General features: G+C 29.1%; 1 protein-coding gene across 1 annotated transcript; it reads left to right on the top strand.

Annotated features, from left to right (window-relative positions):
• Positions 1-23,266: 23,266 nt before the first annotated feature.
• Positions 23,267-23,875, top strand: LOC147816137 (uncharacterized). Its single transcript, XM_087156716.1, has one exon. It carries the CDS (start codon positions 23,267-23,269, stop codon positions 23,873-23,875), a length of 609 nt encoding a protein of 202 aa, XP_087012842.1.
• The last annotated feature ends 446 nt before the right edge of the window (positions 23,876-24,321 follow it).

Here is a 24,321-nt window from a genome sequence, read left to right as displayed (position 1 = left end):
GTAACTAATTGATGGTAATTATGCATTCGCCACCAATTCATACCATTTTTAACTGAATTCATATAAAAGAGAACATAATTCTTTGTTCTGCAGTTACAAGTTCATAATTTATACAAATTTAAATATTTTAATATAAATTATTCTTCCTAAAATAACCTTATAAAGATTAAATAAATTTACAACATTTAATACGTGATAATTATTCAATAATAACCATTCAAAAACCAATAATAAACTATAACTATTCAACTTCCATCAAATTTTTTTATAAATTAAAAAATACTATTGTTAAAGAAAAAACTAATAAGTAAAAGCAATTAAATCACAAATATAAGCAAAACTATAAAATAAATGAAAGAAAAAGAAGTAGGATACAAAAAATTATATATAGCAAAGAAAATTGAAACTTATTTTGTTAAATTCTTACCATTGCTTTCAAATTTCTCAAATTTTTGAAAATATAAGACAGATTAAAAAAAAATTATGTAATAAATGCAGATTTAACATTTTTCTACTATCATTCATCGAAGTGAAAGAGAATTATCCACGGAGAGAGAGAATACTAATCTATTTGTTAAAAAAATATTTCAATTCCGTTTTGGTTTTCCAGGGTTGCTATAATCTTAATAGAATTTCATTTTTGGAATGTTCCAATCTAAAGTCGCCAATTTAAAATCCCCGATTAATAAAACTTGAATTTAATGTTACTTACAATTTGAACAGTTAGAGTTTCCTATAGAATATTAAAATGTGTTGAAAATTCTTTGCTATTTCAAAAAATGCTGACAAAGATCAGACCTAGAAACAAGACATTTTAAACTCAATTTCAAAACATTTTAAAACCAATTTCAATCATATAGTTTATATACTTTATTTCATTAAAACAAATGATTTTGTATAGGTTTATGATTTTCGAAACAGTTTTTTATATCTCTAATTTTTAAACCGTTGTTTAGAATAAAACAATATCTATCTGAATTTCTTTTCTAATCTATGTAAATTTCTTTTTGATCAAAAATATTAATTTTCTTTGAAGGTTTTTTTTTACAGAATAACTTTGTTACTACCTTTTAGTTAACTTGTTTCCCTGCCTTAAAGGATAGAAAGTTATGATGAAAAGTTCAACTTTCCGATTGACTAGAGCGCTTATATTTTATTCAGAACACCTTACTTCATCCTAATTTGATTCCTGTCTACATTTTATGACTAAAATGAGTTTATCGTCATAATAATTTCTTTTGACGAATAAAGAGCTTTTTAGAACTTTTTAAACGAATCGAAATATTTTTAAACAAAGAACTAAAATTCTTTTAACCAAACATAGTTATAAACTGCAAATGATTTTTCACAAGTATTTCTTATTTATTAATATTTTATTTAATATTAGTAAAAATAAACTTTAAATTGTTATAAAAATGTTTACATTATTTCTAAAAAGTGTAATTTTAAATGGCAAAATGCAAAAATTGAACAAAATGGGTCGAAAAGTTTTTGAGCTGCGGTTCTCAAATGGCGTTCCGCTGAAAGATCACAGGAAACATTTTTAATTAGTACCTAAATTAGTACCTAAGTGTTAGTTAATATGCAAAGCAATAAAACTGACTGTAAAACTATTGAGAAAACAGCGCTTTTTTCTAAAAAAAATCTAGTTTTTATAGATTAATAGTTCATCTCTCAAAATATTTTTGTAATAATTTTCAAAATAAAAATCTAAATAAGGAAAAGGAGAGAAATGAAGAAATTTAATCGTACAAAAGAGAAAATGAAGTTATGTTTCAAAGTCATTCTAGGTTTTTAACTTTTAAAAGCTTTGTAACAAGCATATTTAAAGATTTTTGAAAAGTAACAATATTCAAGTCTAATCCACGTAATCCTGGATAAGAAATTTTTTTAAATTACTATAAAAAGAAGAAAAATAAAAAGATTGAGGAATTTATCGGGTGGCCACTGTCCACTAGAGGTAGATTTATTGGTAGCCACTTTTTTTCCTTTCCACTTTTTTTTTTGAATTATAAGCATTTTAATTATGATTTTGCTTCGAAATTTTTATAAAAATATTATTCTTAGCTTAAAAAGGATGTTATTAAATTTTAAGAAATTATTATTAAAAAAATATATTATATATATTATTATAACATCATATTTTAAGGGAAAATAAGATATAATAGGTTTGATTTTAGAATGGTTTTTCTCATAATTTTAATCTATTAGAATGAAATATAATAACTTTTTGAAAAATGGAGCCTCCTAGTTAAACATAAAATATTCAAATTTCTGCAACTACTGCTCACAGCTTTATCTCTGTTCTTTCATTGTTCATTTTTGTTCCTTTTTTTATCTTTTACATTTGATATGAATTTTTCAATTTCTATTTTATTTCCAGATGAATTTTATTCTTCAATCATTGTTATGCTTTTTTTTTATTTGTATTTTATTGCTAAGCTTTTTCCTGGGAAATTTTTACTTTTGGAGGTTTATTTACTATTTCTGTCATTCCCAATTCACGCTTCATTGTCATTTGGAACAGTTGCGCCAAAGACGGGCCACCTGCCCTTTCCCCCAGTTTCATCTGTCAGCAAAGTAACAAAATCAAAAATCAGCCTACTTTTTGAGAAGGTTCTTTTTGTCATTAATTCTAGTTTACTGCATAAATTAAAAACAAGAATAGCTAAATCTGAAAACATGTAGAAACAAACTGTCAATAAAAAGGGACTATATATATATGTATATACATATACAGGGTGCGTAGTTAAATCTTTCAACAAAAAATAAGCACCTTTTAAGTACATTTTAAGCACTCAAAAAAAAATTTTAAGCACTATGTGCATTAACAAAGTGCAAAATAATTTTCTAAGATCATGATAAAATAACTAGAATTTGACGAAGAATTCTTTTCTTGATTATATTAGCCATTAAAAAATGATCAAGTGATTTTTCGGTTTGATTTCAGAGGGTGGAAAATGAAGCTTGAAATTGAGAATGTCTTTCAAAATGCAGCAGAGTTGCACATCAGGGTGCTAGAATCTCACCGAACCCAGCTCACTAGACGCACATGCGGACTCACCAAGCATTTCACCAAACCTGTAAATTGATTGGCGCTTTCATACGTTATGGACTGACACTGAAATTGATTGTGGTTGATGAACTCTGAAAACGTTGAATAGAAAAATATGAAAAGCACGTTTTTACATAATACGTGATGAAAATCGACATTCCCTTTCATAAATCTCATTTCCGAAAAAGGACAATTATATATATATATATATATATATATATATATATATATATATATATATATATATATATATATATATTCCTTCGGCATCAATTCAACTTTCAATTATTTTCTAATATCAACCAAATTATTACAAAACAAATAATAGATTATTGATCGGATCTAAATATAAAGATTTTAAAAGTTAATGCTGGTTTAAAAAAAAATTTTCGAAACCCCTAAACATTTCCACGGAACCCTCAAGAAATTCTCTATTTTTATCAACCTATTAAAATGTGCATTTAAAACTATTGATAGACTTTCAAACAAGAGATAACATTTCATAACAATCAAAACAACTAAAAAAAGTACCCGCATCAAGAGCGATGTTACTTTCTCATTTTCCTAACTCTGCAGTAATTTCATTTTATAACTGACGTTGAACAGATGACCCAGTTCTGAGTTTAGGACTATCAATATCCAACTCTGAAGTTTTGTAATTTTAGACCCAACCCACAAGACAAGGAAACTCCTGAATCAAGTATTGAAACAAACTACCTTTCTTGGAGGATTTGACTTTTTGATGGAACTAACCCGCATTTGCGTTATGCGGAGAGGAAAACCATGAAACCGCACGTGGTTAGACCTAAGGTAAGGTGATTCTAAACCACGATCAGTCTAGCACTGATGACATTTTACGTCAGTACTGTACTCGGTGATCGCCAGGTGCAAAATTTGTATCAACCAGCCACCTTGGGATTCAAATCATGGTCACCTCCATTGGGAGGAAAACACTCTATATCCTAAGCCACTGCAACTCAAACTCTGCTGTTATCACCTACGTTGAACAGCTGACTGAATTTTGAGTTTACGACTACCAACGTTCAACTCTGTTGCTTTTTAGTTTCGAACTTAATTCAGAAGATCAGGGAACTCCTGGATCGAGAGAATTTTGTCATTGTAGAGTACTTTTTTTGATAGAACTAACCACATTTATGCAGCAAGTGGAGAAAAGCCGCAAAACCCTCCCATTGTTAGTCTGACTGCAAAGGGACTCTAAACCATGATCCGTCTACCACTGAGGATATTTTACGTCAGCACTGTGATCAGTGCTATCCGAGTGTGGAATTCGTATCAACCAAATTCTTATTCTGTGGCACCACTAAAGTGTGAATCGTGCTCCCTTTTTTTTTCAGCAATAAAAAATTTAGCATGCCAGGAGATGTAATTTTTCTATAGCAATTCTTATAGATTTTTCAGTTTTTTCTTCGATTTTCTATTACACTTCGTGCAATAATAGCGCATAAGTTAAATCGCTGATCAGTTATCACACCTGATCTTTTTTTTTAAAAGAACCAATAAGTAAGTAAAATAGAAAAAGTTATCAAATTACATATAACGCAAAATAAATAAATGAAGAAAAAACCTTTTTTAAAAAATAGAATTCATATCAGTGTTTTTAACAAGATTAATAATGATAAATTACAAAATTTGAAATCTGTGTAAACAAATTTAATAAGTTATTGTATATTTGAGTAAATTATTTTATATTTGCGAAAGTATTATTTAGATAAAAATGACAAAAAATATCAGTAAAGAAGGCAAAATTTCTAAATTCTTAGTTAAATTTGATGAAATGTTAAGCTTAAAATAACATAAAAGTTTGAAGTGGCGATACTGCGCGGAACCCAAACGATACTGTGTACTTCAGATAGCAAAACCGCATTTGGTTACCTTGACATAAACTAATTCTAGAGGGGGAAAATAAAAAACGAGGAAGGGAATTAATAACAAAAATATTACTTGAGTAATTAGGAACGGTTTTAATTTTTTTTATCCAGAAAATAAATACTTGTTATGTAAAAATTTAAATTGTCACATAATCAAAGCATTTAAAGATGCAGTGATCACGAAAAACTCAAAACGTATTTCTTTATAAGGAAATAAAATATGCCCAATGCCTTAGAAGCTTCAAAAGTAAAATATAGCTTTTTAAAAACAGGCTTAATTTAACACAAAAATAAAAAAGAACATTAGTTAAATCATCGTAAAAATAGCATTAATAAAATAACAGTTAAAATAATATTAGCTATAAATAGGTTAATACAGAAAAATAAAAGATTACTTACATTGAAAGGAAAGATTAAACAAGCAATCCACGCTTAAGTGATTCTCAACAAAAGACAAAATCGAGAACTGAACTAGAAAATGTTTTTCAGAATACTGAAGACTCATTTAGAGTGACGCAACAGAGCAATCGTCTAAATCAATTAAATAACAATTTTAAACATAGTTATAAAATAAATGAAAATAAAAACAAACAGAAATGCAAATACATAATAAATGTAGAAACTAAAATTGAAACTTGCTAGATAAATCCAAAACATTACCTTTAATCTTCTCTAATTTTCAAAAATCTAATGTATGACGCTCTTTCAGATAGATAATAAAACCAAATAATAAAATTTGAACAATAGAATGCATCGAATTAGAATTAATTACTTCACTAGAAGAAAGAGAATACGTACTAACTTGGGTTTTCTAGGGTTGTTATAATCTTGAACTGTATCCCCCTCATTTGCTGTTTGGAATGTTCCTAACTAATGTCGCCAATTTAAAATTCGCTGATTAAAACACTTTGAAGCAAATGTTGCACGGAATTTTAAAATCCAGATTTTCTTTAAGTATATATAAGTTGCGCGAAGTGCTTTACAGCTTTAAAAATACTGACATAAATCAGAATTAGATACGAGAACGAAATAATTTATTACGCATTCAAGTCATTTAGTCAGTAACATAATGATGCATTTTATTAAAACAGACGATTTTATATTGGTTATGATTTTCAAAATAGTTTTATTTATTTCAATTTTTAAACCCTTGCTTTTGAATAAAACAATAAATATTCAAATTTCTTTCGAAGTTTTTTTTCTTCTTTTTTTTGCACCATGATTTTGTCACTACGTTTTAGTTAACTTGCTTTCGTGCCTATGAGGACGTACCTTACTGTAAAAATTCGTCCCATTTCCGTCTAACTAGACAATTCATTTCTCATTTGTAGCGCCAAACTTCATGCTAGTTTATATCGTTACGCAATTTCCACACATAAAATGTATTACCATTTTGTGACCAAACTGGAATTTATCGTCAGTAGAAGTTTCAACCTGTTTCCAATTAACTAATGTGCTCAAATGCTATCTTGAGCTTTATAACTAATAACAATGCATGTTCCAATTATTTCAAAATATAGTTTAATCCTAAAAGCAGGAGCATGGCCAAAAGTTATATTCCTTCATGTTAAATTTACGTATTTCTCGGAACTCAAATATTAAATTGTTTTAATCTAGAAAGTCCCTGAAAAAAAATAATAACTTTAAGCTTTTTTTATTATTTTATATAATAATAGTAAAAACAAAATGACAACTTTTTACGAATGTTGTTTTTGATGTCAAAACACAAAAGGTTAATAAAATAAGTTTCACAGTTTTTGAGCAATGAAATAATTCGATTAATATGTTATCAGGATATGGCAAAAAATTTAAAATTAGCATAAGGATCTTCAAACTATTGAGACATATTTTTGTTCTTCAGATCGCGGCTATCCCCATACTTTGAGGATCAAAAATCTCAGAATCCATCCAAAAAAAAAAAAAAAAAAAAGGTACGTTTATTATTCAGGAGGAAAGGAACGTTTTTGAATTTGATTCCTAACTTAAAATATCGTCTGCACTCATTAATTTGCATTTTTATCGTTAAATTTATATATAAGGCTACGTTGTCTGTAGTGTAGGACGCATATATTGGACCGAATATTCCCATAGAGCCACGTTATATATAATCAGGGGTCTGTCCAGACATTTTGTGAAAGGTCCGTTTTTCGTGAAATTGTGAAAAAATTACTCACATTCTTTCAACCAGGGTCCGCTTTTATAAATTTGTGCAAATAGGGTCTGTTATTGCAAAAAAAAAACTTTTTCAAGGAGTTTTTAAATTGTAAAGACATACAAGATTATGCTCAACAGTGTAAAATTTTAATTAAAAAAATTAAATTTTAAAAAATAAACAGCAATGGCAGCTACTAAATTAGCGATGCAGCATACAAATATTTGGTATTTAGCCTATACTGCTGAACGCAGAATATTAATTTCGGACGAATAATGGAAGAATCGTCTGCCGAAGACAAAACTTAATTCGTTTACATCCATCTTTCTTGTTTTCGGCCCTGGAAAGGGTTTATTCGATTAACAAAATAATAATGAAGGTAAACAAATTTGTGAGGGGTCCGATAGAAAGAAAAAATCATTTTGTGAAGGGTCCGTTTTTATGAAAAGATATTTTGTGAAGGGTCCGTTAACGGACCCAAATTTCTTCTAAACAGACCCCTGATAATGTAGCATTTTTTGTTTTCTCTTTGTTTTTTCTTTTCATTTATTTTATAATTTTGCCTAGATTTGTGATTGAATTGGGTTTCTTTCTCGTTTTTTTTTCTTTAACAATGTTTTTTTTTAAATTTATGCCAAAATTTGATGGAAGTTGAACGGTTGTCGTTTATTATTGGTTATTGAATAGTTATTGTTGAGTAATTATCATGTATTAATTTGTAAAGTTATTCAATCTTTACTAGGTTATTTTAGGAAGGATAAGTTATTAAAATGTTTAAATTTGTATAAAATTTAAAAATTATTTACTCGCAACTGGCAGAACAAGGAGTTATGCTCTTTTTATATTAATTCAGTTAAAAATTGCATGAATTGGTGACGAATACATAATTACTATCAATTAGTTACAAAATCAAATAGTGTACATGCAGCTAGCACTGTTATTTCATGAACTCAAAATTAAATATTTATTGTGATTTCCCAATTTTAAGTTATTGGCTCAAAATTTTATACTTTTTACAGTAGGTCATTTCAATATTAGTCAATATATTTTAAAATAGATAAAAATATAATAAATTAAAATCTAGAGCAATTTATGGGTTTACAACTATCAATGTTCACCTCCAAAGCAGTGAAATAAAAACCCAACCCTGAATACTAGGGAACTTCTGGATCACGCATTGGAACAAATTAACCTTCTGGAAGGCACTAGTGATGGAACTAACCAGGATTTGCTTTACAACGGGAGGAAAACCACGAAAAGCGGCAAAGAGTTTTAAAATAAGATCCATTTATCATTGATGATATTTTACGTCAACATCGTGATCGATGAGACACTGCTGTCTATTGTATTACATTGAAGCGGAAACCTCTTACGATTAACCCTATACCAAACTGATTTTAACCTTAAACTTTTGATACTTCAGCTCCGTAGTTGTTGCGACTTTATTAGCTATTATAGTATGGAGCTCTATGTAATCAGTGATCGTGTCTTTTTTGATTTAAATCAAATTTTTTTTAATTTTTATTCAAATACACTGTAAGAACTTTAATTTATGATTAAAAAAACTTTATAAATGCTTAATCAAAATTAAATTTAGAACAGTATTTTAACTTACTAAAATAATTTTTCATTATAATACATAGCTTTGAATGCATAGCAACCATTTTGAAACAAATGCATGATTGAAATTTAAGGACCAGTTCAAATAGAAAATTTAAAGAATACTTTATGGGTCTGTCTAGGTTTTTCTGAGAGATAACTTTTTTGTGAAAATGTAGACATAATTTTTGAAAATTAAAAATTTGGATTACGAGACACTAAAATAAAATTTTGAGAAAAAAGTATTTTGTGGAATTGTTCTACCGCTTTTCCTAAAGTTAAATTTGTGTAGGTACCGGTAAACGGTAGTAAATTTCACTTGGACAGACCCCTGTACTTTAACTATTAAAACAAAGTTTCGATTAGCAAACCATAATTTTAATTTAAAATTTCATTTTTTTCCGCTTGATTTTTAAAATGACAAAATAAATGTAACAGATTGTGTTTATAAATGTAGTCACTCATCAAAAAATGAATATTTAATCTATATATTTTTATATTAAAATATTCACTTTTAATTCTATAATCAAAATAGTTAAGTTAAGCTAAAAATATTTTTTTTTCAATCTATGTACTCATAGGAATTTTTTTTCACAAAATTTATTTACAGAAAATCAGATGTCAAAGATACTGTAAACATATTATGAGAAAAAATACCAGTTAATAACCCTACTGTTTCAATTAGACTTTGAAAGAGTTTGAAAGGGAAGAATGACACTATATCAGGAAAAAAATATCTGAATTTATTGGCCTTTTTTTTTCTTTCTATTTTTGGCAAATTAGGTATTTTCTTTTTAATATGCTTTAAAAAAAGCTTCAGAAATATACATTTTCCACCAATAAAATATAATGTAGATTTTAATTCCATGCTTTTTCTTTCAAAGGGTAGAATTTTAATTACCAATATTTACATTATTTTTTGAAAAAAATTCATGTTTAATAATTACTTTCTACAGCTATGCAAGTCTATATTAAGACAGCATTAAATGTTTACTTTAATCTGTGCTTTCAATTTCAAGAATCAAAATATTTTTAAAAATGTAATTTTCAATGAGTTGGAATTTAACACACACCAAGAAAGAAAGTAATTTCGTCAACTAAAATTAATTAATGCAACAATTTATTTAAAATAAATTTTGAAACTAGGGAAAGAAAATAATAAAAGTATCAATAATTTAAAACACTGTTTTTTAACTTTTATAATCAATATACATAAAAAAAATTAGCTGATTTAAATCAAGCTGATTTAAATCGACAAACCCAGTATGTAATGCTCATATAATAAGGGGCCCTATAAAATAGCCCATATAATATGTGGCTGTATATTATACTTTATCTAATATGTAGCCCTATATTATAGCCCATGCAATATGTGGCCCTTTATAATTAACATTTTCCCCCACTCTGCAAGCATTATAAAATGTAAAATTGAAACTTACTTGTTAAATCCATTAATTTCAATCTTCTCAATTTTTTAAATATATAATCTAAAAAAACTTGAAGTAATAAACGCAGATTTAACATTTTTTTACTAGCATTTCTAGAAGTGAATACGCTAATATCACTGAGAGATAGAATACTTCTTATCTATTTTTAAAAAAATATTTCAGTTCAGTTTTGATTTTCCAGGGTTGCTATAATCTTAATAATGCAATTTCACATTTGCAATGTTCCAATCTAAAGTCGCCAAATTATAATCCCCGATTAATAAAACTTGAATTTAATGTTACTTACAATTTTTACATTTTGGTTTTCCTAAAGAGTATTAAAATCTGTTGAAAATGCTTTGTTATTTTAAAAACTGCTGACAAAGATCACACATTGAAACGAAACATTTTATTTCTAATTTCAATTTTAAGGTTGAAAACGTAATAATGTCTCTCATGGTCTGATAAAGCGGCACAACTCAAAAAATAATGTTTTGAGATAAGTGGGCTTAAAGTTTCGTTGCTAATGCTTTAGTTTGCTTAAACAAAGATTATCTTCAAGTTGAATAATAAGTTGTGCTAGTATTGCTGCTGAAAAGAATCTGTATTTTCATATTTACACCTGTTCTTAGTCAAAACTAATGCTTTTTGAGTTGTGCCACTATTGCAGTACATGAGCTTATTTTATTTAAACAAAAGATTTTGTATAGGTTTACGATTTTAGAAATCGTTATTTTTTATCTCGAATTTTTAAACTGTTGTTTCGAATAAAACAATATCTATCTAAATTTCTTTTCAAATCTATATAAATTTTTTTTTGATCTAAAATTCTAAATTTTGTTGAAATTTTTTTTTACAGAAGCATTTTGTTACTACCTTTTAGTTGATTAGTTTCCGTGCCTGTAAGGATGGAAAGTCGTCAACTTTCCGATTGACTAGAGCGCTTGAATTTCATTCAGAGCACCTTACTTCATCCTAGTTTAATTCGTTTCCGGTCTACATTTTATGACTAAAATTAGTTTATTGTCAATAAAATTTCTTTTAATTAATAAAGAACTTTTCTAAGAACTTTTTAAGCGTAATAAGCATATTGATTATGATTTTTCTTCTAAATTTTTATAAAAATATTATTCTTAGTTTAAAAAGGATGTTATTTAAATTTTAAGATAATATTACTTTAAAAACATTTATTATATTTATCATTATAACATCAAGTTTTAAGAAAAAACAATTTCAAAAAAAAGAAAGAAAATACCCTAAACCGGGGCGAGTCTACCCATTTTTTCAGTTCGTCAACTTTCAAGTGGTCAAACTTTTGTAAATATTAAAGAAAAAAGGCTTTTAATAGGTGTTTCGGAATCGCTATTTATCCCTCTTTAATGCTGTGAAATCGATTTTAGAAAATATTAACAGTTACGCTGTTACTGTATATTTTTATAGAACTGCTGACAAATCACTCGTATGGGGTGAGTCTACCCATTCTACTAAAATGAATGTTAACATTGTAAATAATCAAATTTTACTATTAAATTGTTATTTTAGTTACTATATAGGATATTTCTGAAGGAAAATTCATAACCTTATTATATATTCCATTTTTTTTATTCATTAAATAACACAAATTGAGTATTTGATCGATTATCACATTTTGATCACTGTTTTGTTTTTATAATCATTAACATTATAAAAAAAAATAATTTCTTATTATTGTTGATAAAAATAAATTAAAATTAATATAAATTTACAATTAAATAATTAATAAATAATAATAATTAAAGATTATTAACAAAATCATGGCATTTTTTTGTAACATTTAAATCCATTTGTTTTGCGAATATAATTTCGAACCATCTGTAATAATAAATAATAATTTATTTAACTTGCATTAAATAAAAAAAGTTAATTTTGTAATATAAAAATTGAAAAAAGTAGGTAAAATAAACATATTTTATATTTACATTTATATTTAACCTATAAATTTTCTTATTAATGATAAATTTATCAATGCAGAATTAAAATAATATACTCAAATTAATTTAAAATGACTTAATTTTAATATAAACAAAGTTCTAAATTATATTATTATGCTTTATTAAAACTAAATACGAATGGGTAGACTCGCCCCGCGAATTCTGGCTTTTTGTTTACAACAGCAAAACTTACATTCTTTTTGTTTTTTTTTCATATAAAATTAATGTAATCTTAGTCTTAGATAAGTTTATCACTTAACCAAAGTGAAAATAGTAATAATAATAATATACTTACGGAGCACCAACTGAAAGTTTGCTGATTTTCAATACAAATCTCTCAAAAGACGTTTGAACAGGTCGGTTAAAAAGACACCAAATAAATAAAAACGGATCAAACTACTACAGCGTCATCTTCCGTAGAGTCTGAACTAAGTCCTCCGTCAGTAAAATTTTTTTTTATTTGCAATTTAAAATAGTGAAAATTAAATAAAACTAAAATGGGTAGACTCGCTCCTGGATGGGTAGACTCGCCCCGGTTTACGGTATAATAAGTTTGATTTTGGAATGGTTTTTCTCATAATCAATTTTAAACTTCTTTAATAGAATTAATTATACATAAAAACATTTTGGAAAATTGAGTCTCCTAATTAAACATAAAATATTAAGGTTAGAATAAAATATTAAGGTTTGGCAGGGGTCTGTCCAGACATTTTGTGAAAGGTCCGGTTTTCATGAAATTATGAAAAAATTACTCACATTCTTTCACCCAGGGATAAATTTTATGAATTTGTGTAAATAGGGTCCGGTTATTGCAAAAAAAAATTTCAAGGAGTTTTTAAATTGTAAATAGATACAAGATTATGCTCAGCACTGTAAAATTATAATAAAAAAATTTTAATTTTCAAAAATAAACAGCAATTGCTGCTTTTAAATTAGAGATGCAACATACAAATATTTGGTATTTAACCTATACTGTTGAACGCAGAATATTCATTTCGGACGAATAAAGGAAGAATCGTCTGCCGAAGACCAAATTTAATTCGTTTGCATCCATCTTTCTTGTTTTCTGCCCTAGGAAGGGTTTATTCGATTAACAAAACAATAATAAAGATAAACAAATTTGTGAAGGGTCCGATTAAAAGAAAAATCATTTCGTGAAGGGTCCGTTTTTAAGTTAATATATTTTGTGAAGGGTCCGTTTGTATGAAAAGATGTTTTGTGAAGGGTCCGTCAACGGACCCACATTTCTTCTAAACAGACTCCTGGGTTAGGATACCAAGAATAAAATTCGATCAGGAGTCTACAAAAATAGGCGAACAATATTTTATTTAAAACAGTGGTTTCCAACTGGCGGCCCGAGGGCCTCATCCGGCCCTCGAAACCAATTTTTGTGACCCGCGAACTAAAATATATTAGTTGTCGTTTTTTGCGGACAATTTTCGTAAAAATACTTTTCTTCCGTTTAAAAAAACCCTAATTTCTTCGTTTCTGTGAAATTTAACGTACCATCGGTGCAAAAAAAAATCATTTCTCAGGTTTTAATTCCAAGAAAATATTTATTTAAACACAAAAATAATCTTGTACGTTGCTCTTTTTTATATAGTTTTTTCTTTTTTTTTTGTATTTTGTGAACATAATTTAGCCTGTGCGTACCAGAAGTTTTTCGAAGAAATTCTTCCATTTAGCTTTTTGAAACCATTTATTTTGGACGAAATTACTTACATTTGTAAATTTTAAAACGCATGTTGTTGTTGACGTATGTCTGTTTTAGGCGGAGGGGCTGCGATTGTTATTGTTTTTCAGTGGCGCCATCTATGGCCAAGAATTTTATTTCTGTCACACCATTCGTCACACCCGTTTATAGGGCGGACTCATTCATTCATCCACAGATCGTAACTTTGACCTGAATCAGAGAACGATCGATCTCCAATCCAGTACCCCCAGAGGTATTGATTTGTTATGGGAACATGGAGGACTTTTGCGACTGGACAGATCTAACGTGCATCAGTCACTTTACTACACGGGGAGTCTTCGGTCGGCGGGATTCGAACCCACGAATTTTAATTTCAAATGATGGAGACTTTTTTTTGTTGCCATAATTCCTAATAAGTCGAATAAATTTTAATTTATCACAGAATTAAATTTAAAAGAAAAGAAAAAATCTTGTCACTAAGTTTCTGATTAAGAGAAGATTCAAATTGATACGTAACAAGTATTCGTAATGCTAGTATACGTAACAAATATTTGTAATGCCTGTTATTTTGCAGGGGTCTGTCCAGACATTTTGTGAAAGGTCCGTTTTTCGTGAAATTGCGAAAAAATTACTCACATTCTTTCAACCAGGGTCCGCTTTTATGAATTTGTGCAAATAGGGTCCGTTATTGCAACAAAAAAAATTTTTTCAAGGAGTTTTTAAATTGTAAAGACATACAAGATTATGCTCAACACTGTAAAATTATAATTAAAAAAGTTAAATTTTAAAAAATAGACAACAATTGCTGCTTCTAAATTAGAGATGCAACATACAAATATTTGGTATTTAGCCTATACTGCTGAACGCAGAATATTAATTTCATACGAATAATGGAAGAATCGTCTGCCGAAGACAAGACTTAATTCGTTTACATCCATCTTTCTTGTTTTCTGCCCTGGAAAGGGTTTATTCGATTAACAAAATAATAATGAAGATAAACAAATTTGTGAAGGGTCCGATTAAAAAAAAAATCATTTTGTGAAGGGTCCGTTTTTATGAAAAGATATTTTGTGAAGGGTCCGTTAACGGACCCAAATTTCTTCTAAACAGACCCCTGTTTCGCTTTTTAATATAAAAAAAACTTTGATAAAAATCTGACTGTAATATTTAATATTCCTTCAAACATAAAAGAATCCTATATAAAATTTTGATAAAGTTGTGGCCCGATGCTTGACTGGTGTTTTTAATTGCGGCCCTCGGCCACATGTAAGTTGGAAACCCCTGATTTAAAACTTGCATTTGAACCGGTTACCACTCAATAAAAAAAAACACCGTCGTATTAATTACTTAATCGCCAAATTCAACTTCACGTACTAAGGATTATAAATTTCGTTTTTAAATCACCAAATTCATTTTACCGTGAAACCTTTGTATCATTAAATTAAAAGGTTTCTTGATTTATTTGTACTTTTTAAATTTTATAAGAGAATGCATTGCCAAAATGCCATTTTCTATGCTTCAGATCAGAAACATCGATTAAGCAGATAGGGAAAAAAAATTTACACTTTAAATTAGTTGCTTCAAATTTGGGAACTATAATAGAAGCTGTATTCTAAAATAAAAACAACAATTTTCATCAAATATACTACTATACTTAGACACATAAAAAGAGATTTCATAAAAAATATAATTAAAATTTTAAAAATTACGTTTTTTAAGTCGAAGTTGAGCGAAAGAAGAAAACAATTCATCTTTGCCTTAATTAAAACCATAAATGTAGGACTAAATGTTCTGAAAGACGGGAAGGGGTAATTTTGGGTATTAGCATTTATTACAATGGAATTACTTTCTTCTTTAAAAATATTAAAAACTTTACATTTTATAACTTTTCTTTTCATTATTGTTTGAGTTTACGTCAGAAAGTGGTTAAAATTTCTATTTTGGATAACAATGGAGATAAGCTTTAGCTTACAAATTAAAAAAAAAACAATAGTTACTTGCTGTAGCCAAGGTCAGAGCACCATTTAAAATTTAAGAACTCTAGCTAGGCGAAAAGTGGACAATTTAATTTGGTAAAAAAAATTCTATCTAGCAATAAAATTAAGGTCACATTTGCTTGAGGATTTAAGGGATTTTGCAGCACATACATTGTCAATTTTGTGACAAAGCTCCAGTTGAGATTCTAGCTAATCGGAAAGATGACGATATTTCGATTGACGATAAATGCTGCTTTTAGCGATCAGAAAAATGATCAAAACTGTCCATTTAGCAAGAAGTACCTGTTAAATTCTGAGTGCTCGTCAGAGAAAAGTCGAAGTTTTCAAGATTCCAGCCTAATACAAACGATATAAATTTTAAAAACTTATTAAGTTTTTATAGTAGGCATGTTAAGATAAGGAAAATTAATATGGAACAAAATTGGAGACCTAATGAGCTGCGCAGATTAATTTTGAAGTTCCCATAATAAGGAGGAAAAAAACTCAAAAATGCAGAATCAAATATTCTTAGATCAAAAAGTTTCAAAAGCATTAAAAATTACTACGAAGAAAAAATAATAAACCGCTAAACAAAGCTAAATTCGTTATTTTCGACACAAAATACAATTATTCTTTACAATTATCTGAAAACATTAAAAAGATCGTTTGGAATAAGCAAAAACTAAAAGATTCGAGATATCCATACTGTCACGCCTCTGAAAACTGTCGCTATTGTATAAAAAAATGTGTTTTAAGTGTTAAACAAAATTCATAACAAGAGATAGGAAGAAAATGAAAGAAATATAACTAAAACTAATAAGAAAAATTGAAAAATTACTTACACTCGAACTTAACTAAACAATAAAAATGTCTCAAATTCGAACTTATTATTTGCCACAGTACGAGAAAAAAAAAAGAAAGGAAATGTTTCAAATGAACTTAAATAAATCTCGCCAAAACAAACGGCATCATATTTCACCTCTTTATGAGTTGCGCGTGCGCAGTAGGTTTTTGCAACAACGTTTTATTTATATATATATATATATACTGTGTGTGTTTTTTACTTATTTATTTTCAAGAGTTTTTTAATACGTTTCTTGTATTTGTTTCCATAATTTTTATTATTTGCTTTGCATTTTTTAAAATTTTTATCCCTAAGTTATAAAAATAAAGATAAAACGGTATTTTATGAAGAAAATTTCATTCAATTATACTTATATTATTGCATATAATTGCACGAAGTTACTTGATCAGCGATTAATTAAATCTTTGGATGTTTCAAATGATTTTAAATTGTTCCAAAATAATAACTGTTGTTCAGGAATCAAATTTCCAAAGTTTTTTTTTATTGAGCGTCTTTTTTATCATCTGTGTAAGGAGTGTCTCGTGTAGAAAGTTCAATTTTTTCTTTGCAACAGACGATTTTAAGAACTCAACATCTGTCTAGTTATCATCTTTGAAAGAATTCTTCAATTATCAATTCAAAAATTTTAATCCTTCTTTGGAATATCATCTTCACCATCTTATTCAAGTATGATAAAATGCGGTTAAAATGAATAATTTATCAGAATTTATCACATTTGCTAGCTGTTATTATTAACCCCTTCCTTCTCGCTCCCGTGAAAATGACGGGGTGAGATTTCGCCTGCTATTTCTCGCTCCCGTGATATTGACGGGCTGGAGTGTTCAGTAGTATCGCGCCAATAAGAATAAAACTAATTCATTTCTTTTGCCTGGAAAACATTTCATTTCTCATTTTACACACCTGATGGCAGTACCAGGATATTTTTAAGGTAATTGTAGATAGTTTATTTTAAACAAGTTGCAGCACTAATCAAATACGTAATACAAATACAAAAGCCAAAAAATAGGCACTTTTATGACCGTATTCTTGAAAATTAACCGATCGTTAAGGGGTTAATAAGAATCTGAATACCGCATTATCTTATGGTTCTCAGAGGATGACGTCACAAATCTACTGAGAGACCTTGACTCTCGGTGGCTATGAATTAACTTGCTCTTCTCTTTGGTTGCGCATTTAAAGTTTCTTTCCATTAAATTCATATTCAAATGTTTCTTCATTACTTAACATAGTTAATGTTCATATTTTTCGTCAGGTTTCAGAACATAATGATATCAAAACAAAAAGTCTTTGCAAATAGAATTGTATTTTCAAAGAAAAGTTTGCAATGTTAGATATTTTAACATGATCTGGGATATTCCACCTGCCAGCTATTCAGAAAAAAAATTAATTTTTAACTTAAGAAAACTCAAAAATAACAGTAAAATAATAGACAAAACTTTTTTGATTTGGTTCTAGAAATAATTTATTTTTACAACTCTAGGAGAGAAAGATTAAAAAAGAAGGCAGCATGAGAGTGGGTTTCAAAACTAAGCTCCTACCAAATATTTACCAAACTTTTTCAATATCTCCGGGGGAAAAAATAATATTTGTTCGTTAAAAAATACAGATACTTAATGCATGGGCAGTCAACTGCACGCATCGATTAGCTCCAAAAAAGTGGAAAATGTTATGAAAAAATACACAGAGGGCGAAATAAAAAGTCAACATCCTGAATACTTTTGATGTTAATGTTGTTTAATGACTGGATTTTCACGTACTAAGAGTCACTTAATACGATTCGAAGGTGTAATCTTAAATATGATAACTGTAGGTGTAATCTTAAACACGATAGCTTACTTTTTCTAAAAATAAATGTATTTTTTTCTATGTATTCGAACTCGCTATCCTCAAAATATGGGTTTTAGCAGTAATCTATAAAATATGTTCACAATAGTTTCTCTTAAATCTACAGGGAGACATAATGTTTCGGTTGGAGAGGGGTCGAAAGTTTGGACCCTTTAATTAATTTTATAACATCCTTTTCATAAGGGTTTTTCTTATTAGCATTTTTTAATATTTGAATAAATATTTTTACTTTTTCTCAAAGCACATGAAAAAGACATTTTGATTTTTAAGGATTAAAACGTCGATATTGAGATTTTCACTACATGCTCCTTCTAATCAATACTCATCAAAATACGTTACGGCTCACAAAAGAATTTTTTTTTTAATTATTGCCAAGATAAGTTCCAGAGCTATTTCTTAAATACTTAAGATTGTTCTTAAATGTTAAGCATTAACATGTTTTTTCAGCGTACCTCTTGCTAAAAAAAATATCGATAGATAGCATAAAATGCATGGCATACCTTTAAATAAATAGTCAACGATTTCTAACAAGGAAATGCTCCTAAGTTAAACCCTTAGAATTTACAAAAAAAGAAGAACTGAAAGAAAATCCATAGCCAGAAAATTAGCTGCTGAATTACAACGGCAAAATTATAAAAAAATTTATAACAAAATGGAAATTTTCAACTCAACTTTGCATGACGAGAATCCAACGAGAAACATCCGAGAACATAAATTAATCCAAATTTTCATTTAGGATTTTAAATTTGGAGAGTGAGTTTGCATTCGAAACTATTTGAGTGCAGATTTAATCATACATTTTGCGTTTCCGCCACCCGTGACGAATTTTCTATTCGCTAAAAAATTGCAAGATTTTAAAGGAGTTATAAAACTGATTTTGATTATACAGGGTGCGTAGCCAAATAATCCAACAAAAAATAAGCACCTTTTAAGCACTTTTCAAGCACTCAAAAAATATTTTTAAGCACTTTAAAAAAATATCATAATTAGGCAGGGTTGGAAAGATTTTGACAATCGACAGTTTTATATTGTTTTAACCGTCATGTCAAAAAAAAAAAAAACCTTTTGGCATTGTTTTTGACAATTGTCAAAAATCATGAAATCAAAATCATGAAATCACAAATATTTTTCAAGTAAATCATGAATTCATGAAATTTATGTAAAACGAATGGCGTTTTCCTACGCTACGGACTGACTGTACGCCGAAATAGATAGGGGTTGAATTAAATATGAAAACGTTGAATAGAAAGAGCAATATTAACTGGGTCTTTTTGCATAATTCGAAGTGAAAATCAATAGAGTATAGGAAAAATCTAATTTTGAAAAAGGGAAAATTAAGCTCTTTTTAAAAACACCCAATGAAAACAGCACCTTTAAGGGCTTTAAAAAAACGTAAATCGAAAATAAGCACCTTTAAGCACTTTTTAAAAACGCTACGCACCCTGTTATATTAAACACTACGCATAAATTTCAGTCCTTGTTAAATCCTTTATAAAACTAATTTTGCTTATATTAAACACTAAACATAAATGTCGGCTCTAATTAAATCCTTTGATACAGGAAACAACCGAGACTAAAATCATTCTTCTTGAAGATTTGGCAAAAATGATTGGTCAACATTTTGAGTCCTTCAGGTACCATTAATTGTTCCGTTATTTCTTGCTCTATAGTCATTAGAGCTAGACCAAATTTGAAGTGAAAAATAGATTTGAAAACACAGATGCCGCATATATGAAATTATGGACTTTTACAGTTTCGGAAAAAATCTTTATTTTTGATGAATTATAACCATTTCTTAAATATAAGAAATACAAGAAAACTTCATTTTAAAAGAAAACATTTTTTATATCATTTTTTACTCAAAAATAATACATTCTAAATTAAGAAGAAAGGCATTTTAAAACGAAAGTATGTTTAAAACGATGAAATATAAAAAAAGACGACAATTATTTATTTTGATTTTTAGAAAATTATGACAACTGACATTTAAGCGCATACGAATCAAATTAATCAATAATATGCCAATTACTTAAACAAAAATTATTAAATATGTTCGTTTGAATTACGTAATTATAAACTTTTTTTTATAAAAAAAAAAGTATAAATTACTGTGTGGTAATGAGTTTCTCTCATAGAGGCTTTAACCTTTAAAGAGTTAAATTGAAATAAATTATTTTTTAATACGATATTTACTATATTGAAAAGATAGGATTTTATTTCATCCTTCTGCTATTATTATTGTTATTAATGAACTGTTTGGTTTTGAATTAACATCTGAATTTGAATTAGCATCTGAATTCAAAACATCTACTAACAAATATTTTATCCAGATAAAATTAGTAAATAAACAGGTGAAAATGACTGGCTAGTAAAAAGTAACAAGAATTTCGTAAAATAAAATTATGTTTTATTACGAAACATTATTATTAATAATACAATTTAAATAAATAATTTTTCCTTCATATTAAAATTAAAATATTCCATTTATCTTTAAAAACATGTAATTTTAAAAAAAAATAGAGAGAAAAAAAAGATAAAATTTTTAAAAGAATTAGGGAAGGATTTTAAAAGATTAAAATTCAAATTTTAAATTAAACAAACGATCTTGTTTTGAAAGATTGTGGCGACCGCCACCTATCGTTAAATACTTTCACTGCGCTGAAACCGTTTAACAGTTGTCGCGTGCAATCATTATCTAGCCACGCGCTTGCTTTTTATAAGAAAAACATTATCGTTCTTTTTCTTGCCATTTTTTACAGATCTGTTATATTTAATAATAAAACTTGTTAAGTTTGTTTATTATGTAAATTCGTGTTTATTGATAAGTTAATTCACCTTCTGATCCATACGTCACTTACATGACTTTTCCTCGAATTTGTATGGAAAAACTGTCTTTTCCACTTTGGATTTAAAAAAAGCATTCCATCAAGTGCCAATGCATAAAGACGATATAAAGAAAACCGCTATCATAACTCCCTTCGGTTTATTTGAATTTAACTACATGACCTTTGGGTTAAGAAATGCCGCCCAGACCATGCAGAGACTCCTTGATCACATCCTTCAGGGTTTAAACTTCTGTTTCGTATACATTGATGACATACTCATCGCTTCTTCCTCTATTGAAGAGCATTTGTTACATCTAGATGAAGTACTCCGTAGGTTGAAGGCACATAATTTGAAAGTTAATTTATCTAAGTGCGTGTTTGCTACTGATAAAGTTAAATTTTTGGGTCACTTCATTGACCAAAAAGGTATAACTCCACTTCCTGAAAAAATTCAAATAATTGAGAATTTTCCCAAACCTTCAACTGTTAATGAACTTCGTAGATTCCTTGGCATTATTAACTTTTACAGACGATTTCTTCCTCGAACTGCTGAAAAACAATTTGTTTTAAATGGAATGTTGGGTGTCACAAAGAAAAATGACAAGACTCCTTTAGTATGGTCAGAAGAGTCAGAAAATGCTTTTACTCAGTGCAAAGAAGAGCTAAAAAATGTAACTTTTCTTGCCCATCCTGATTCTAAAGCAACACTTGCACTAATGTGTGATGCTTCTGATAAGGCCATTGGAGCATCGATTCAGCAAGTAACCAGTGACAATAGTTGGGAACCTCTTGGTTTTTTCTCTCGTAAACTTAGCATGACAGAGCAAAAGTACAGCACATATGACCGAGAACTTTTAGCCATTTTTGCAGCTATTAAATATTTCCGATACATATTAGAAGGAGTAAACTTCATCGTTTTCACTGATCATAAAGCTTTAACTCATGCCTTGAATCAAAAATATGACAAACTCTCACCTCGACAAATTAACCATCTAAATTTCATTGCTCAATTTACAAGTGACATTCGACATATTGACGGATCACAAAATCCTGTTGCAGATGCCTTTTCAAGAATCAATAGCATTAAGTTCCCTCAATCATTGAACTTCGATGAAATCGCTCATTCTCAAAAAAATGATCCCGAATTGCAACAAATTTTATCTGATACAAATTCTTGCCTTAAACTTCAACAACTTCCAATACCCAACAGTGAAAATTTCATATTCTGTGATACGTCCACTAAATTCATTCGTCCATTTATTCCTGAAAAATTTCGTACCCAAGTATTTGACGATCTGCATAACCTTGCTCACCCTGGTGTTAAAACTACTGTGAAGCTAATTACTGATCGTTTTATTTGGCCAAACATGAAAAGAGAAATCGCAAAACTAGCCAAATCATGCATAGCATGTCAAAAAGCAAAGATTTCTCGCCATGTTCACTCGCCGCTGCAAGAATTTATTGTTCCAAGCAAAAGATTTAGTCATATAAACATTGATTTAGTTGGACCTATGCCTTCTTCACAAGGATTTTCATATTGTCTCACATGTATCGATAGGTACACGAGATGGACTGAGGCAATACCGTTGACAAATATACAAGCCGAGACAGTTGTTGTTGTTGTTGTTGTTGTTAATTTACGTCGCACTAGAGCTGCACAATGGGCTATTGGCGACGGTCTGGGAAACATCCCGGAGGATGATCCGAAGACATGCCATCACAATTTTGATCCTCTGCGGAGAGGATGGCACCCCCGCTTCGGTAGCCCGAGCCGAGACAGTTGCGCAGGCTCTTTACACTCATTGGTTTGCTAGATATGGGATTCCTGAAGGTATAACAACTGATCGAGGATCTCAGTTCAGAAGTGAACTGTTTCGTACTTTGGTATACGTCTTTCATATACAACGTCATATCATCCTCAAGCGAACGGAATGATAGAAAGGTGGCATAGGGTTCTTAAGCAGTCCATTATGTGTCATACCTCAATCCACTGGATTTTTGCTTTACCTGCTGTGTTACTTGGATTGCGCTCTGTGTATAGAGAGGATTTGGGATGTTCTCCAGCTGAGTTGGTTTATGGAGAGAATCTGCGTCTTCCGGGACAATTTTTTACCTCTTCGGAAATAGAGAAGGTCGATAATATGTTTTTGCAAAAATTGAATCGTCACCTACACAATCTTAAGCCAGTTCCGACCTCTTCTCACGACAAAAGAAATGTTTTTGTTTTCAAAGATCTGGCTGCTTGCACACATGTTTTCTTACGAGTTGATGCAGTAAAACCAACTCTTCATACACCTTACACTGGACCCTATGAAGTTTACAGTCGTAACGACAAAACTTTCACTATCAGAATCAAAGGTAAAAACTGTGTAGTGTCAATTGATAGAGTAAAACCAGCTCATTTACTCTCAGATAGTTCTGATTTAGTTGAACCGCCAGATATTCCTTCCAAATTGGTACAAAATGCTCCTGTTTTACGACCAACAGAAAATGATCGAATTCCTGCTGCCATAAAAAAGACTCGTTTTGGACGAGTAGTACACTTCCCAAAAAGGCTAACTGAGGAATTTGAACTTTAATTATTTTTTTCCAGAAGGGGAGATGGTGTGGCGACCGCCACCTATCGTTAAATACTTTCACTGCGCTGAAACCGTTTAACAGTTGTCGCGTGCAATCATTATCTAGCCACGCGCTTGCTTTTTATAAGAAAAACATTATCGTTCTTTTTCTTGCCATTTTTTACAGATCTGTTATATTTAATAATAAAACTTGTTAAGTTTGTTTATTATGTGAATTCGTGTTTATTGATAAGTTAATTCACCTTCTGATCCATACTTACCACTTACTACATGAATTTACAAGATCAAACTTATGGAAGAGTACATTCCAGAAAATGGATGCATCACCGAATTCTTAATTTGTAATCAACAACCCCTTATACCCTTTCAAAAAAATAGACTGATATTTTCTTCACCTGCTTTTTCAAACAGCTGCTTTTACTAGCACCCACAATATAGAACAAAAA

The sequence above is a fragment of the Parasteatoda tepidariorum genome, chromosome 2 (assembly GCF_982258835.1).
Source record: "Parasteatoda tepidariorum strain Cologne lab strain chromosome 2, Ptep-v5.0, whole genome shotgun sequence".
Classification (NCBI taxonomy): domain Eukaryota; kingdom Metazoa; phylum Arthropoda; class Arachnida; order Araneae; family Theridiidae; genus Parasteatoda; species Parasteatoda tepidariorum.
Note: the sequence above shows the minus strand (reverse complement) of the source record. Positions and strands in the feature narration are given on the sequence as shown.

What these genes read in the sequence shown, in the direction of transcription:
- LOC147816137 (XM_087156716.1), top strand. Translation starts at nt 23,267, where the DNA reads ATGTGTCATACCTCAATCCACTGGATTTTTGCTTTACCTGCTGTGTTA.